Source organism: Cupressus sempervirens, chromosome 11 (genome assembly GCF_028749045.1).
Source record: "Cupressus sempervirens isolate cs-2001-9-10 chromosome 11, ASM2874904v1, whole genome shotgun sequence".
NCBI classification, from domain to species: domain Eukaryota; kingdom Viridiplantae; phylum Streptophyta; class Pinopsida; order Cupressales; family Cupressaceae; genus Cupressus; species Cupressus sempervirens.
In genome coordinates, this window is record NC_143128.1 from 500,942,179 (window position 1) to 500,957,517 (window position 15,339).

Genomic DNA, 15,339 nt, shown 5'->3' on the forward strand with positions numbered 1-15,339 from the left:
GTAACCCAGGCGCTTGAGGCTGTTGGTGATACTTTGCTAGTCGAACCGAATCCAGATTTAGGGAGATGCACTGCACCACTATGGTTAAGGCAATTGCTTATGCCGAGAGGCAAGGTGGTGATTGTTTGAATAGTCGAAGATATTCAAGGGTTAGTGGAAAAGGAAGATAGTGAGAAACATAAACAAATTGCAGAAACGATGGCAAAAATAATCAAGAGCAATGATGAGGGTCACCGAAAAGTTCAAATTGCTATATCAAAGGTTAGCAAGGCAGTGGATGAGATTGTAGCCCAGAAGTATGAGATGGTAGAGCATAACTTGGGAAGAATCACAGATGTCATGGAGTGTGAGGAGATCTAGGAAGGCATGGTTTCAATTAGAGAAAGGTTGAGGAAGGCAAACGAGAGGATTGTAAAGGTGGAGGCCGAAAACAAGTATTGGAGAGATTGCCAGCCTATCCAACAGTTGCATTAGGCAACCCTTCCGCAAGACAGCAGGAGCAACATAGAAGAGATATCGGCTCCACTGTACGAAATCAAAGATTGGATCAGTGATATAATTCAAGATGAGCGAAATTTCTTTCCTTCCTTTATCTCGACATTCAGGTTATCGGTGGCTATTAGAGACAAATTCAAAACATTTGAAGAGGAGTGGAAGGAGTTCGTTCCAGTCAAAGACTTAGCCATTCCTAGGCTAGGGGCAGTTATTGGGCTACCGGAGAGATATTTGGAGAGAACCAAGTGGTGGATGAAGGAGGAATGAGTATAGTAGAGTCTTGGTATGTTGCCTTGACCATCAGATTAAGGATACTTGAAGAGATACGGAATGAAATTGCATAGCACAACCCAGGCATTGACACTTCCATTTCAACCATGTTGGGCAATGTTGGGGTTGCACTTGATTTTGAAGATGAAGGAAAAGGGTAGAATTTTATTAGAGGATCATTTGATGTAAGCCCAAGGGGCAAATTCTGCTTTCTTCTTGGGTAGAATAGTGTTTGATTCTGATTGGCTACCATTTTGGCACCTTCTCATTAGTTGCCACTTCTCCTTTTTTTCATTGGTCCATTGATGAGGTGGCGTCTTCCCATTGGCCGATGGGATGGCAACCCTAGTTAGAGTTTCTAGGATTTGATCTAGATCGTTGATTTTTCCTCTTAATTTCTATTGGTGGTTGTATTTTTGGCCCCTATACAAGGCCATTTGCCCTCATTTGTAAAGGGTTGCAGAAAATTGTTGCTTAGATTATACCAAAATTGCTTCTCTTATCATTGTTGTATCTTGCATGGTGATTAAGAACACTTGGTGTTATTGCATGGTTTCTACTTCCAAGCGTTGAAGAAAATTGTTGCTTAGATAATACCAAAATTATTTCTCTTATCATTGTTGTGTCTTGCATGGTGATTAAGAACACTTGGTGTTATTGCATGGTTTCTACTTCCAATGGTTGAAGAAAATTGTTGCTTAGATAATACCAAAATTGCTTCTCTTATCATTGTTGTGTCTTGCATGGTGATTAAGAACACTTGGTGTTATTACATGGTTTCTACTTCCAATAGTTAAAGTTAAATTCCATTGAAGTTGTTAAAGTAGATTTTTTTCAAGAAAGTTGTTAAGCAAGAGTAAGAATAGATGGATAGTTGCATGGTGATATTAGTGGATGTTTGATAGGGATCCATAAACTAGGCCACTAGCATCCTAGTGGCTTATTAGGAAGCCTTGCATGGTAATCTCGTATTTTTTCCCTTGAATCATTGCATCTATGGAGGCAGTGCCGTTGGTAAGCTTTCATCAGATTTGATCCCTGTCCATTGGCTAATCTTTCCATTCATAGGAGTAGAAGAAAAGCAGAAAGTAGTTTAGTAGTTGGAGTTTCGAAGAGCAAAGTTAGAAGTGAGATAAATTGGAAAAGTAAATTGAGAAAGTCGAGTTATTATATGTTGCAAAGCTAGATTTCATCACCATCACAGCAAAGTTTGACATCCTTGAAAGAACAACGTAAGTTCGCCGACGTGATTAACTAGCAAATCACATTAATATAACTGAGTTAGTATCCACAAGTGTAAGGAACTTTGGAGTTTTCTCATGTTCTTCATGAGTATTTACTTTTCAAGAGAGGGTTGAGTGTTTGGTATTCTATATCAAGTATTCAATTGCTATATGTTATGTAGTGGTACAAAATTGACATCAAAACTTATCCATACTGCTGACCTTCAGGAACTTGAATGATAGATCAACCCGCTGCCAATTGTTGATCAGTCTAAGGAGGAGACATTACAGACCTCCCTTCGTGGAATTGCTTGTCCGCAAGCAACTGTAAAGCTAAATGCTGAAGTATAGCCTCTCCTTCTCACGTGGTGTTTTCCAAGGGAAAATCCTTCCAATGGACCAAGTACTCCATGATAACTTGGCTCCTCAACCTCGCCTCCCTCATGTCCAAATTCTCAACAAGAGTCAGTATCAATTTGTCCTCCTCATCCAGTGGAACTAAGTTGGGTGAAGATACAATATGCTGCCCGAAAGCCTTCTTCAAGCACGACACATGGAATACATTATGTATCTTTCTCTTAGAAGGTAATTCAAGCTTGTATGCCACCTCTCCCATCCTCCTCAATACTTTGCATGGCTCATAAATTCTCATCTTTTCTTTCTCTTCCCTAATCCTCTTGAGTGTACTTTGTTTGTAGGGCTAAAGTTGCAAGAAGACCATGTCTCCAACCTCAAATGATCTCTTTGTATTGTGCCAATCCACATACAATTTGTTGCTAATTGTGTGTATGCTGAATATTTTCCTTAAGTGCCTTAAGGATATCCCAGCAATCCTGTAGCATCACAAGCTCTAGGCACTCTGCTGTCACTGAATTCCAAATCACAAATGATAGTGCATCATAAGCATGTAAAGCTCGGAAGTTCCAATGCACCCATTAGTGTCTCTTGCTCATCAACCGTAGCAACATCCCTATACCTAAACTCATGAGCTGATTGGATCTCCAAAGTATGCCTATCAATTGCAGGAGTCACCATGGCATGCGTAATGTTGTGAAGCAACTCACCCTGGATGCAATGAAGTGATGCACCAAAAATACAAGTGCCAAGATCCCAAATCATTTTGCTGTCATATTCATAATCATGAGGAAATAAAAATATCTTAAGAGCTATTAGTAATCAATTCTCCATTCTGAATGACTTCTCAGGAATGTGCAAGACACTCATCATAAGTGTATTCAAAGGAAAATCAGTCCACTTTAGGCTATTGCTGTACTTTAGAACTGCACCAATAAACTTGAAAGTCAGATCCATGTTGATGTAAGGAGTGCCTTTAATGATCAATGATGATAATATCCATTCGCTATACTGGTTTCCATTGGTCAAGGGATGATTCAGGCTTCCCTGAAGCACCCAAACATCTACTAACCTCCAAGTGACCTCTAGGAAATGAATCTGTAACAGTATAGAGGAGCTATCTTTGGTTTAAGCAAGTAATATTGATCTGTGAGTTTGGATTGTGTTATCCATATCCTCATGCTAACACTCATCAGCTGGTTCTTTTTGTCTTCCTACCTCAAGAGGTTCTCCCCATGTATGCTTCACTTCCATAGCTTCATCTTTTAGGTAGTAATGATGAATCAAGATGAGCTTCTCTTGGTTGTGCTGCTTGATCTTTCTGTTTGCAGCATTCCTTAGCTTCTCGTAATTGTTGTTTTGCCTGGGCAACCAACAGGTTCTCTTCATCTCTCTCCATCAACCCATTATGTAAACTTGGAATTGGGACTGATACCATTACATTATAACTCTACCCAATACTATCACATTGTCCATGCTATGATGGTTCAAATCCAACCTCTTGTAGGATGGACCTAAATCAGAAGCATTATGTCTGCTTCGTGAATCATGAAAACCACCATTAGCATGTTCACCAGCACTTGCACCTTCATGCTGGAATCCACGTCATATCCTGAATCATTTCCCAGATCCTGCATCTTGCTATCTCCAAACAGCTTGTGCAAACCTGATCGGTTTCCATTCTACAACATCATTAAAGGCTCAGCCAACATAGTCACCTCTGTTTGTTTATCTGATTTCTTTGCTTCTTCTGTCTCTTCTTCATAACAAAAAAATTTCATTTCCGTTTTCATTTCTATGTACCTTTTCCATCCCTTCGACTGATTGTGTGACTTCTATCAATCTTACAACATTTCCTTCTTTCCTAGGAGAAGCTGTCATAGATGATTGAGTGATTATATTAGATGAAGAAGCACACCAAACTTATTTGTAGACAAAGTGCATCAATTTCTTTTTCGTTTACTTTAAATGGATGATAGAGTGATTATATTAGATGAAGAAGCATGCCAAACTCATTTTTAGACAAAGTGCATCAATTTCTTTTTCTTTTACTTTAACCATCTTGGTAGCTCGGTCTCTATCTTTGAGCAAGTGTAGGTAATCAGCCTTTATGATTTTCATTGCCTCTTTGATAGGTTGCAGTTGTTCATGAGAGATCCCACCCAGGAAGCTTTTTTGTCTTTCTTTATTGCCAACGAGGTCTTCGATAGTGTTGTGAGGTTTATCCATCCTTGTAAGTCCTTGTACAACATGTCATCTTTGGGTCTCAATGTCTTGAAATGCCATAGATTCATGACCATATTCATTCAAATAACATAAGCTGTCATAAAAAATGAATTTCTGTTTTTACTTTGTTCGATTGAATGTAATCTTTCTCAATGATTAATGAATTACTTGAAGACATCATATAAGCCTCAGAAGATGAGATAGCATTGTGACTGCAATTTATTCCTTCATCATACTTTACAATGTTGTTCTCCACTTATCCCACATAAAAACTTGAGTAATTTTCACCTGCAACAGCATCTTCTTCCTGGCTGTCCTATGACCCATAAGCTTCATTAATACCAACTTCAATTCTTTGTTCAGCTTCAACTTCAACCAATATGCTGTCAAATTTGTTTTCAAGCCTCTTATCTGAAGATATGTTTTTCTCACGTCCTTCTGTAGGAGAATTAATGGGCTTGACAAAAGAGGCATCATCTGTTAAAGCTTAAATTGTATCCAAGACTGCTATGTTGTCCACTTTGTGATGTAGAACCTCGACTGTGGAAACCATATGCCTATCCAACGAATCATCTTGGAGCCCCATCATAGTCCTGTAAATCAAGGTACCTTCTGTATCTAATTTTTCTTTCATTATTCTCTGAGTATTTTGTCAAACCAACCTTCCCGGGTCTCAGTCTTACAATTAAACTCATAAGTTCTTTTCAGGAAACATTTGTTTTAAAACCAGTGGGCATGCTTTGGTATTCTTCATAGAGTTGAATGGCTTCTCGTTCATAACTCTTTCTGATCTCATCTTCAAATTTGATGTAACCTGATGTAACCCATTGTCATAACCCTTTTCTTAACTGAATCCCCGAACAGGATGGCAGGAAACTGCTCTGATACCATTTAGTGACGTACCTGGATGTGAAGTTTGTGGGTAAGTTTGAACTCTTGCAGACAATTCTTATTTTTTGGTTTTTTTGCATCTTTTTTGGTTTTTTATATTTTTGTAATTTTTTGATGAATGAGAGTTTGCAATATGAAAACCAACAGAAAATGCAGTAAGGAAACAACGAACACCAAAAGCCAACTTTCCAATATGGGATATGAATCTATTTAATTTTTCCAAATGCATACAGTCCATACCAGTGTTTTCTCCACATCAACTACGAATGATGACAGCAGTTGATAGATATATCTGGTCCACAGTCACTGATCCAATATGTAGGCACCTGGAGTGCTAAGTTTCAGTAGTATTTGCTCACCAAGATCACCCACGTCCAAAGCTGTGGCTGCCTGGAGTGAGTATACAGGTGTACGGCTGATGTTGTGCACTAAACGTTGAAGGATGACTCTGATTTAGACTGTCAACAAATAATTAACAACCCAGATTTTCTACAGAAAGCAGATACACATCTCAACTGGTCCCATACGCCCTTGATACTCAACTGGTCCCATACGTCCTTGATAATTTTGATATAATGTTTAATGGCCTGCTACAATCCTTCCACTATCAACAAACCACTGAAAATTCACTGTTGATCCTCTGCTATGGGCTGATCTGCAGTAGCATTAGGAAATTATACAAAATCTGTCCACTTCACTGCTAAGTGTCTAAATTGATTCTTTGATGCCGTACGCTTCAGCTAGTAATAGAAATATGATAGATGATGTTCCAATAACTCTCAGCTAGTAATAGAAATATGATAAATGATTTTCCAATAACTCAGATCTGCCAACAATTCAACTGCCTTTCACCAACTCAGATCTGAATATTTGCTTCACAATTTTGGCCAAATATGAATATCCTACCTGTATAAACCCTAAGGTGATCTCTTGCACCTGCAGACTTCCAAATCTCTGAGAAGTTTTGTTCACATAGACATGCAAGTTAAAAAATAACCCTTTAGAGAGCTCTCCACAATATTGCTGGTCTAAAAATCGATATCTAGATATGAAAAATCTCTCTCCAATTTTTTCTTATTCATTTTCATTTTTCCCTCCAAGTGCAATTGTGAAATTAGGGTTTTTATTCACCCTTTTAATCATGACTAATCTTTTATTTAATTTAATTCACCCACCTAGGGATTCAAACTTTATGAGGAGTCATTCATTATAAATTTGCCCCCCTTCCAAGCTATAAACTTCAATTTTAATGCCTAGGGACTTGGGCCAAATGTTATAATACTTTATTATATCATAAGTGATTAAAATAATCACTTTTATTATTATTTAATTCTTCCCTTTTTTTGGAAATAATTAAATTGTTTCCCATTAACTCCTAGCTCAGTCATCTAAATCCTCATCTAGATTCTGTCTGATGCCCCATCTGCTGATGTTGTCTAACCACTGTGAGCTAACTGGGAGTCCCTTCCTAAAATTTTGAAACTCTCTTAAAAAATAGGAACTACACCTGAAGTGTCCAGGCTGATCCTGGAAGTCTATTGGTGCGTCCTTGCTAACTCCTAGTCCATCCCAAAAAAATAGGGATTCTTCCTAGAATTGCCCAAGATTGGTGAAACTGGCTCTCCAAGCCCTGCTATGTCGCCACAAGCCCTGGAAAGGGTTCCCCATCCATCTCATTGGCCTATGGCACCCTAATCTTGCTAGTTGGTACTGACACTAAGGGATGCGCAAAAATGGGTACATTACATTTTTTTCAAGTTCTCAAAAGCACTAGACATTCAAATAAGGTCAGGCTAAGTTTACACTATGCTCAAGATTTTCTTTGAACATATGTGGTATCAATAATAACACATTAAAATATTCACAACTAGAAACAAATCTAAAATGTGGTCAATATTCAAAGGTGACTTTTAAAACAAAGGAGCATGCAATATGTTTGACTAAATGTATGTGAGGAATGCGAAATTGTGCATACCAAGTTCAATGACCTGTATTTGGATGGTCTGGTTATTGTTACTTTCGCATACAAACTATAAGCATACAATATAATCTGCTACATTTGAGATCTGAAATCTGAAAGTGTGAATGAGTTTTGTTTGGTTAAATCAGTCAGGTGGAGAGAAGACCAATATTGTTTGAATGGGATTGGGGACACTACACATGTTTCTACCTTTCCACTATGACTCTCATTAAACACATGCCAACATTACACATGTTTTTAATCTACATGGTCATATGTGGTTGCTTCCTTAACAAAAATTGGCAGTGCGTTGTTAGAATCTCCTAATCTTCAAATAGATGCATGGCAATGTGTTGTCTGTATTAGATGAAGGAAATCAATAGGCTTTGGGATTAAGAGATCAAACTTTTGTTTTCATGCATTTTTTGAAGTTGCCTTGTTAGGATCTCCAGTCTTCAAATAGATACATGGCAATTTGTTGGAGGTATTGGGTGAAGGAAAACAATAGGCATTTTGATTAAGAGATCCATGTTTTGTTTTTCATACATTTTATGGAATTTTGCTAGTTACTATTTGAAAGATTGGGATCAACTGGCATGTTGCAAAATCTTGTTAATTTGGTATGCTCAAATATATGTTTGCAAAAGATCTAAAGATCATCTTAATGCCTTTCTTCTGATATTTTGATAGCCAAAGAATTGGATGGTGCCTACCTTATTACTGGATTCAATTTGTCAATTGACAACTAGCTTCTAGAAATTTGTCAACTTAGTAAAGTTGTGGATGTGTGGTAGTGTGACATGTGGTACATTGTGAGACCAACCAACTGTACTTCAACCTAAGGAAAATTCTATTCAATGCTTAATCTTGCACGAGTGTAATACACTTGTGTGCCTTTTACCATATAAAGGACTTTGTGCATTACTTGTGTCACACAACTTAATAAGAAACTTAAATTCCTTAAAAAATTACATAATTTAGATAAATTTATCAAATGAGCCTGGTTTTTGGTAGAGACCTAGGTGTAGCAACCCCAATGGGATTGAGGGTTAAGCCATATGAAGGCTTTAAAGACCATGCAGACCTTTCGATGCATTATGAAAAGTAAAATCCTTTCAGTTTGCACAACTATGCCAAAAATGCTAGTTTGTTTTCTTATCTTGGACAAATAAGGTTTCTAAAGAAACAGTCACATTTTTTACATAGGCTTTTCCATGTTTTTCATGCTTCCAGACATTTGTCTTGCACATTGTGAGTTTTTGTTATGGACTTGGTAAGTTCTTGCCTTTGAACTCTCCAAGAATTCACTGCACAAAATCAACAATTTTTGATTGCATAAACTTGATGAAAATAAACTTGGAAGTACCTGCCAACCAAGGGTGCATGGAGACGGGGGTACTTGGGTACTCTAGGTATGGGTACAGGTATGACTATTTTTCGAGATAGGGGATGGGGGTACTTGGGTAAATCAATTTTTTTTATATAAATTAATATTTTGTAGAAAATCTAAAAATATGAGTCACGAGTATAACAATAAGTTTTAAAAAAAAGAATGGTGAGAAAGTTTGCAAATGTAATGTATCATTTTCAGTTTCAGATTTGCAATATGTCTGTAATAATAGTATATGCTAAATGTTTAGATGCATGGAGACGGAGGTACTTGGGTACTCTAGGTACGGGTACAGATACGACTATTTTTCAAGATAGGGGATGGGGGTACTTGGGTAAATCAATTTTTTTATATAAATTAATAGTTTATAGAAAATCTAAAAATATGTCATGAGTATGACAATAAGTTTTTAAAAAAAGAACAGTGAGAAAGTTTGCAAATGTAATGTATCATTTTCAGTTTCAGATTTGCAATATGTCTGTAATAATAGTATATGCTAAATGTTTAGATGCATAACAAAGAAGGCAAACTTTAAATATGAACAAGAAGATCATGAATAATTTAATGACATATTGCAAATGGTAACCTTCTGACTTGAACAGTAATAAAGTGTACTGTTAATCAATATTGAATCAAAGTTCCAAACTGATTACATATTGAATTAAGCTTGATAAACAACAAGCTGATATGCAAGCAAAAACTGAAACCAAAATCAGAAATCTTAATCAAGGTCCTTAGCTATGATGCTCTCCACTGGGTACCCATTGAGTATCACATACTTGGGTGTTGAGATTGTTGACTTGGTGGTCAGCACCTCCTTGGAGATTTGTGCTATGGATCGGGTTAAATCTGGCATTTGTATCAGGCACTAACAATTTGAACTTTTGGTGCAATGGTAAATGGTTCCAACATGTGGTATCAGAGCCTTGTGTCATGGGTTCGAGTTGCCCTTCAGTGGGTGCTGAAGGCTCGGTCGGTGCTGAGGGCTAGATTGTTGAGATTGTTGACTTGGTGGTCAGCACCTCCTTGGAGATTCGTTTCATGGATCGGGTTAAATTTGGCATTTGTATCAGGCACTAACAGTTTGAGCTTTTGGTGCAACAGCAAATGATTCCAGCATTGGGTACATGTACCAGTGCCTGGTATGCATCCCAAGGGTATGGGTGCAAGTACTCATGCAACATAGCTGGCAACTCAAAGAGTACTTAAACTATGCATTAGAAGTCCCTAAGTCTATCTAAGTGTCTACACACCACTCTTTAGAAAACTTTGAAGACTATGTAAAATATTTACAGTACCCATCACCTTCTGCTGTGCCACTTCAGTTTCTTTTCATGATTGCTCCTGCAAGGAAATTCGGGGACATTAGTATAAATTATTTCTTCCTTGCTTGCTAGGTCTGCCTGAGAGAATCTTCAGTTAACCTTGATTATTTAATCTCCTAATATGAAGCAAAATCAATTTGTGCACAAAACCTTCTATAGAATTCTAGGCTACCAGGTTTTTCCTTTTTGTCTCATTTCTGTATGCCATGTCAACTCTTAGCGGAATAAATGATTCATTGTTACGAATTTTACCCCATTAAGATGTCCTCTGTACTTTGTTGCTTTCTATGGGCCGTTATTAGTGCATTTATTACTTGTCCTTTCTTGATCAATGATATCTATGTTGATGTTTTGGAATCATCCTAACTACAACATTCTCTCTGCCAATTTCCATATCAATACTGGCTGTATCTTCTACAAATTGAGTCTTTTATGACATACCATTCTATTGAGGTCTCAAAATTAGAAAAGAAAATATGAAGTAGGGTTTTGAATAACTTTGGGAAACATCCCTGATTCGCTCAATGTATTCTTGTATGTGGTAAAACTAGCGTAGAATTGATTGGTTTTTATAATATCTTTGAAGTTAATTTAGTAATATATAGAAAACAAATTAAATCTCAAAAAATGTCTTATATTAATGGTTTTTCAATGTTCCGAGTCTGTTAAATATGACTGCCAAAAATGTTGTCCAAATCCAAAGTCAGCTTGCCAATTTCAAGTTCAGTTACTATGCAAAGCATTGCTGACATATTTAAGGTGTTAAAATACATAATTTTAGCCATTGATCCATAAACAACTTTCTCCATGGGAGCAACATAAATTATTATTTCCTTGATTTGTTATTTGGGAATTGAGTGTGATCAATAAAGTATATTGTAAATTGTGTTAAGAAGGGCACTGCGCAAACATTGTGAAAATCCTCCTTGATGTTTGATTTCCTACATATGGAGTCATTTCCATTATTTGTTTGGAGAAAACAGTTAACATGGATATTTTTGTTATTGAGCTCATTTAATATTTTAATTGTGTTTAGGATCTTTTGTAGTGTCAATACACTAGACTTTCCTTTTTTTGTTTAGTTCAAAAATGCTTATCTTTCTTATGGCTTTTATCTGTTAAGATAGAGTCTTAATTCTAAGACATGAATTTACTTTCCTGAAGGTTGACTGGTATACAGAAAAAGCTTGCTTTGAGTCCATTGCTGCTGCTATTGGGGATTTCTATGCTCTGCATCCTCCACTTTTGCCAAATCCTTCTGGGGAAGGACTGAAATTTTATCAGATATCAGAAGGAAACGGTAAGCTTTGTGTAGCCTGCTGGAAGTGGAGAGAAGGATAACAGTGTTTCTAAAAGTTTATTTAGGACTGTTTCTGATTAATTAGAATTTTTCATGTCTTGATTATTTGTCTATTTGCCATTTTCCTTTTTGATCTATATTACCATATTGTTTAATATTTGTTAGTCCTGTAAATGATATAGAATAATATATTAATGAGTCCTCTTAGGTATTGAGATGGTCGAAATTTTCAATTCAGGAGCACCCTGCTCATGTCTTGTGACTGTTAATAATAGGTGCTAGACTACCTATTTGAAGTATGAAGATGAATTTTGTTGTTGCAAAAATAAGTTCCTAGTAATTGCATTATGTTAAGCTTTGGAATTTCCAACTCCCTATTTAATATTTGTTAAATAATAGTATCTAATATTAAGAGTTCAAATTCGTTGCTATTGCTCAAAGTCTATGTTGCCAGTTTGGGTTTGGGTTCGAAGAACTGTTTCGCCAGTATGGCAAAATTTTAAAATGGTGTTTGAGTGAGTTAGTACCATTAAGTTTTCGAACCAGAATATAAGAATGCAATACTCAGAAATACAATAATAGATGTCACAATTATTAACCTGGGAAAACCCTCCTTGAAGGGAGAAAACCCAGCCACACCCGAAATATAGTTCTTTTATTACATGATTACAATATTCTCATGCTTATGATCGATAATTCTCAGCAGTCAATCAATAAGCCTTCTGCATAGTTCTCTAAGTATCTCCCAGATACAATCAACAAAGAGAATGACTAATACACACAAATCTAATGCTCATCAATCATATTCAAAACGATGCTGTAGCAAATATTGCACATATTACAGAAGATAACCTTTACTCTTCAGGTACAGAAATATCAGAACAGCACACACGCTGAAGTTCTTTTCTCATGAAAAATTATGACCACCCAAAAACCGAAAATGATATCTGTTTATATGAAAAAACAACAAAATGGAAGACAAAGAAGCTCTGTCGAAAAACTGAAGTCTCTCTCAAAAAAGACCAATCACATGCCATTATGGAACAATACGATACCACAAATATGAAACTGACACTTTAAAATGAACCGACGGTGACAGGCTCAGTAATAGCCAAGAGTTGATGCCAGCGAGGCAAGAACTGAGGAAGCTCATAATTAAACCATTGGAAATTCATTTTTCATTAAGCAGCAATAACTGACAAAGAACTGATGTGTCCACCTTGCTCTTAACTATGAGCCATCTCAGACAAAGGAGCCATAAAGCTTAGACAATCCATGCAGAAAGCCATATGGCACTTCAAGTGGTGAGGAATGGTGTGCACATAGACATCTGCATAAATCAATTGAGGGTATGAACTCTCTCCCAACTACACTGTCATTAACAAGTACAAACAGAGACACACACACATATATATATATGTATGTATACAACCTGTGAGCATGAATTAAGATAACAATGTCAAACAATGTAATAACCTCTACAGGTTATTCAACCTCCAACTTTGCACTAGTTTGTGTTTTTGAATGTTTGGTTTTGCTTTTTTATTTTAAAATAAAAAATAAACCTTTTGTCAGGGAAGATATAATAACATTAAATATAAATATTCTGGAAATGAAATAGGGCTGCAATGATTCTTATTGAGCATAATACATAAATATTTACAATGCTTTTCATTAACCATTCACACCGGGAGGTCCTCAAGCTTTTATTATAAAATCTGGAAATGTATGGCAGTAATGTATGAGCCTGTAGATAACAGCTGGTAATAGTTGCACTGGCTGACACAATCAATTCTGGAAATATCCTTTAAAAATCTGCACTTAAACCCTCGTATCTTTCAATTTACCAATAATATTCAGGAAAAAAGAATTTGAACAAGAGTGACAGAAATATTATGTATTTTATTGGTCTGTTCTTATCAGTTTACAAAAGTCTTGAGTCAGAGTTGTGTTAGTGAAGATCATTAATTCAGTTTTGGATGATTATTATACTTGCAGAAAGTGCTAAACTTGTGACAAAAGTTTTTTTCTTTTGTTACAGACTTAAATTAACTTAGTTGTGAACAAATATTGTAAATGTTTGTACAAGCTACTATATTATCAACAAGACAACAGATTTATGAGAAGTTGTAAATGCAGACATATCCGTGAAATGGCATGTTTGTCATGGACTAAGGCAAGTGAAAGAAAGAAGTGCAGATGTTAGAGTTGCAGATCGCTGTTGTTGACAAAATATTTGTTATGGTAACTTGATTTGTATAGAAACAGAGAGACCTTCTGATTTAAACTCTATTTGCCTCTCACTCAGAGAAGTTGGCACTTCAGAATCAGTGAGGGGTTGGTGATCGAGGAAGTTGGTGCTTCAGAATAAGTGTGGGGTTGGTTCTCTGTGATGTGGGTGCTTCTAAATTGTAAAAGGTAGGTTCTCCTAGAGTGGGTGCTCTAAAAAGTTGCCATTAAAGGATTAATAAAGGATATTTAAAAGAGTGTTTTTTCACCCTGAAGGGTTTTCCACTACAAATAAGTTGTCAATGATTCTAAGGTGGATGTATATCTTATTGTTTATAACTTTATATTGTCTTGCAAGTAAAGCACATATACTTAATGATGATAAGTAAACAATGCAGATGTTGTTGACTCCAATTTTAAAGTTTGAAATCATTTTATTTATCACTGATTCATCCCCCTCTCAGTGGTCCTGGTATTCCAACAGTTGTTCAATAAAAAGGAAGAAATTGTCGTCGGTAGAAACTGTGTCAGCTGACTTGATTGTCGTCGGTGTTTTTGTATTTTGTAGCCGACGTCGTCGGTAAAGATTTTGTAGCCAACGGGTGAATAGTTTGTAGCGGACATAATGGTTGTGACCGACGGACTCCTTCGAGAAGGTTCGGCGAATAGTATTTATACCCCGTCTGGGATCATTGTAAATCATCTTATCATCAAGCGAGCATAATGTATTTTTTTGGCATATGCGAATAATCTAAGAAGTTCTATTATTTCCATCTATTGCCTGTGTGCATCAATCAATTAATCTATGTGGTAAACATTTGGCGTCGTCGTTCGATGGACCTGGTATGATGATAGGAAAATGAAGATTAAATGCCGAATCAGTTGAACAAGAATAAGAATAAGTTGAAGGAAAAGGACGACATACGTGCTGCGCAAGAAAATTTAATTTTGACACAACACACTAAACGCAGACGAAGATTTCAGCAAGTTACCGACAACCATAGAAGCACTGAAAAATTGTTGGAAGAGACCCGACAGCGGCTCGATTTGGTGGAAGAAGGGAGGAGTTTCTGAACCTGTGTACGCCAAGGGAAGAGAATCCAGACGGAAGGGGTTCGACTCACACGGCTCGAAGTGCCGAGCGAGCACGAGCATGGAGTGAACTCTTCATCCGAGATATACTTCCAGAACAGACAACTTCAGTTGATGAAAACCCTTCTTTACAAAACAGCGCAGGTGTGCAGAATAGCGCAGATGTGATACAAAATAGCGCAGGAGTGCAAAACAACGCAGGTACACAACAAAACCCACAACATCTAGTAATAATGGCAGGACCAAAAGAAAAGTTGCCTAAATTTGATGGTGAAGGAACCACCAATCCGATTCGACATTATAAAATAAGTGAAACGATCTGGAGGGGAAATGGTATAACAGATACGAACGAATGGATCCGACAATTTCCTACAACCCTACGGGGTGTTGCGATTGATTGGTTTACTGAGACAGATCCACAAAAGCTAAACAGTTGGGATAATATTAAGAAGGAATTTATTGCGGAATTTCAAATATTGCGAGACGATAATGAGATTGTAGCGGAGATATTCAATACTAAGCAAGGGAAGAATGAAACAGTTTGAGTCTTCCCAGGAAGTTAAAGGACCTGATCAATAAAATGG

General features: G+C 36.7%; 1 protein-coding gene across 2 annotated transcripts in view; it reads left to right on the top strand.

The window, feature by feature from the left end:
• The window catches only part of MLH1 (MUTL-homolog 1), a 255,513-nt gene that overhangs the window by 195,810 nt on the left and 44,364 nt on the right, over positions 1 to 15,339 (top strand). For both annotated transcript variants that reach the window (XM_089808703.1, XM_089808704.1), the window contains one exon: positions 11,299 to 11,434. In XM_089808703.1, coding sequence (XP_089664829.1) covers positions 11,299 to 11,434 — 136 coding nt within the window. The remainder of the gene's footprint in view (positions 1 to 11,298; positions 11,435 to 15,339) is intronic.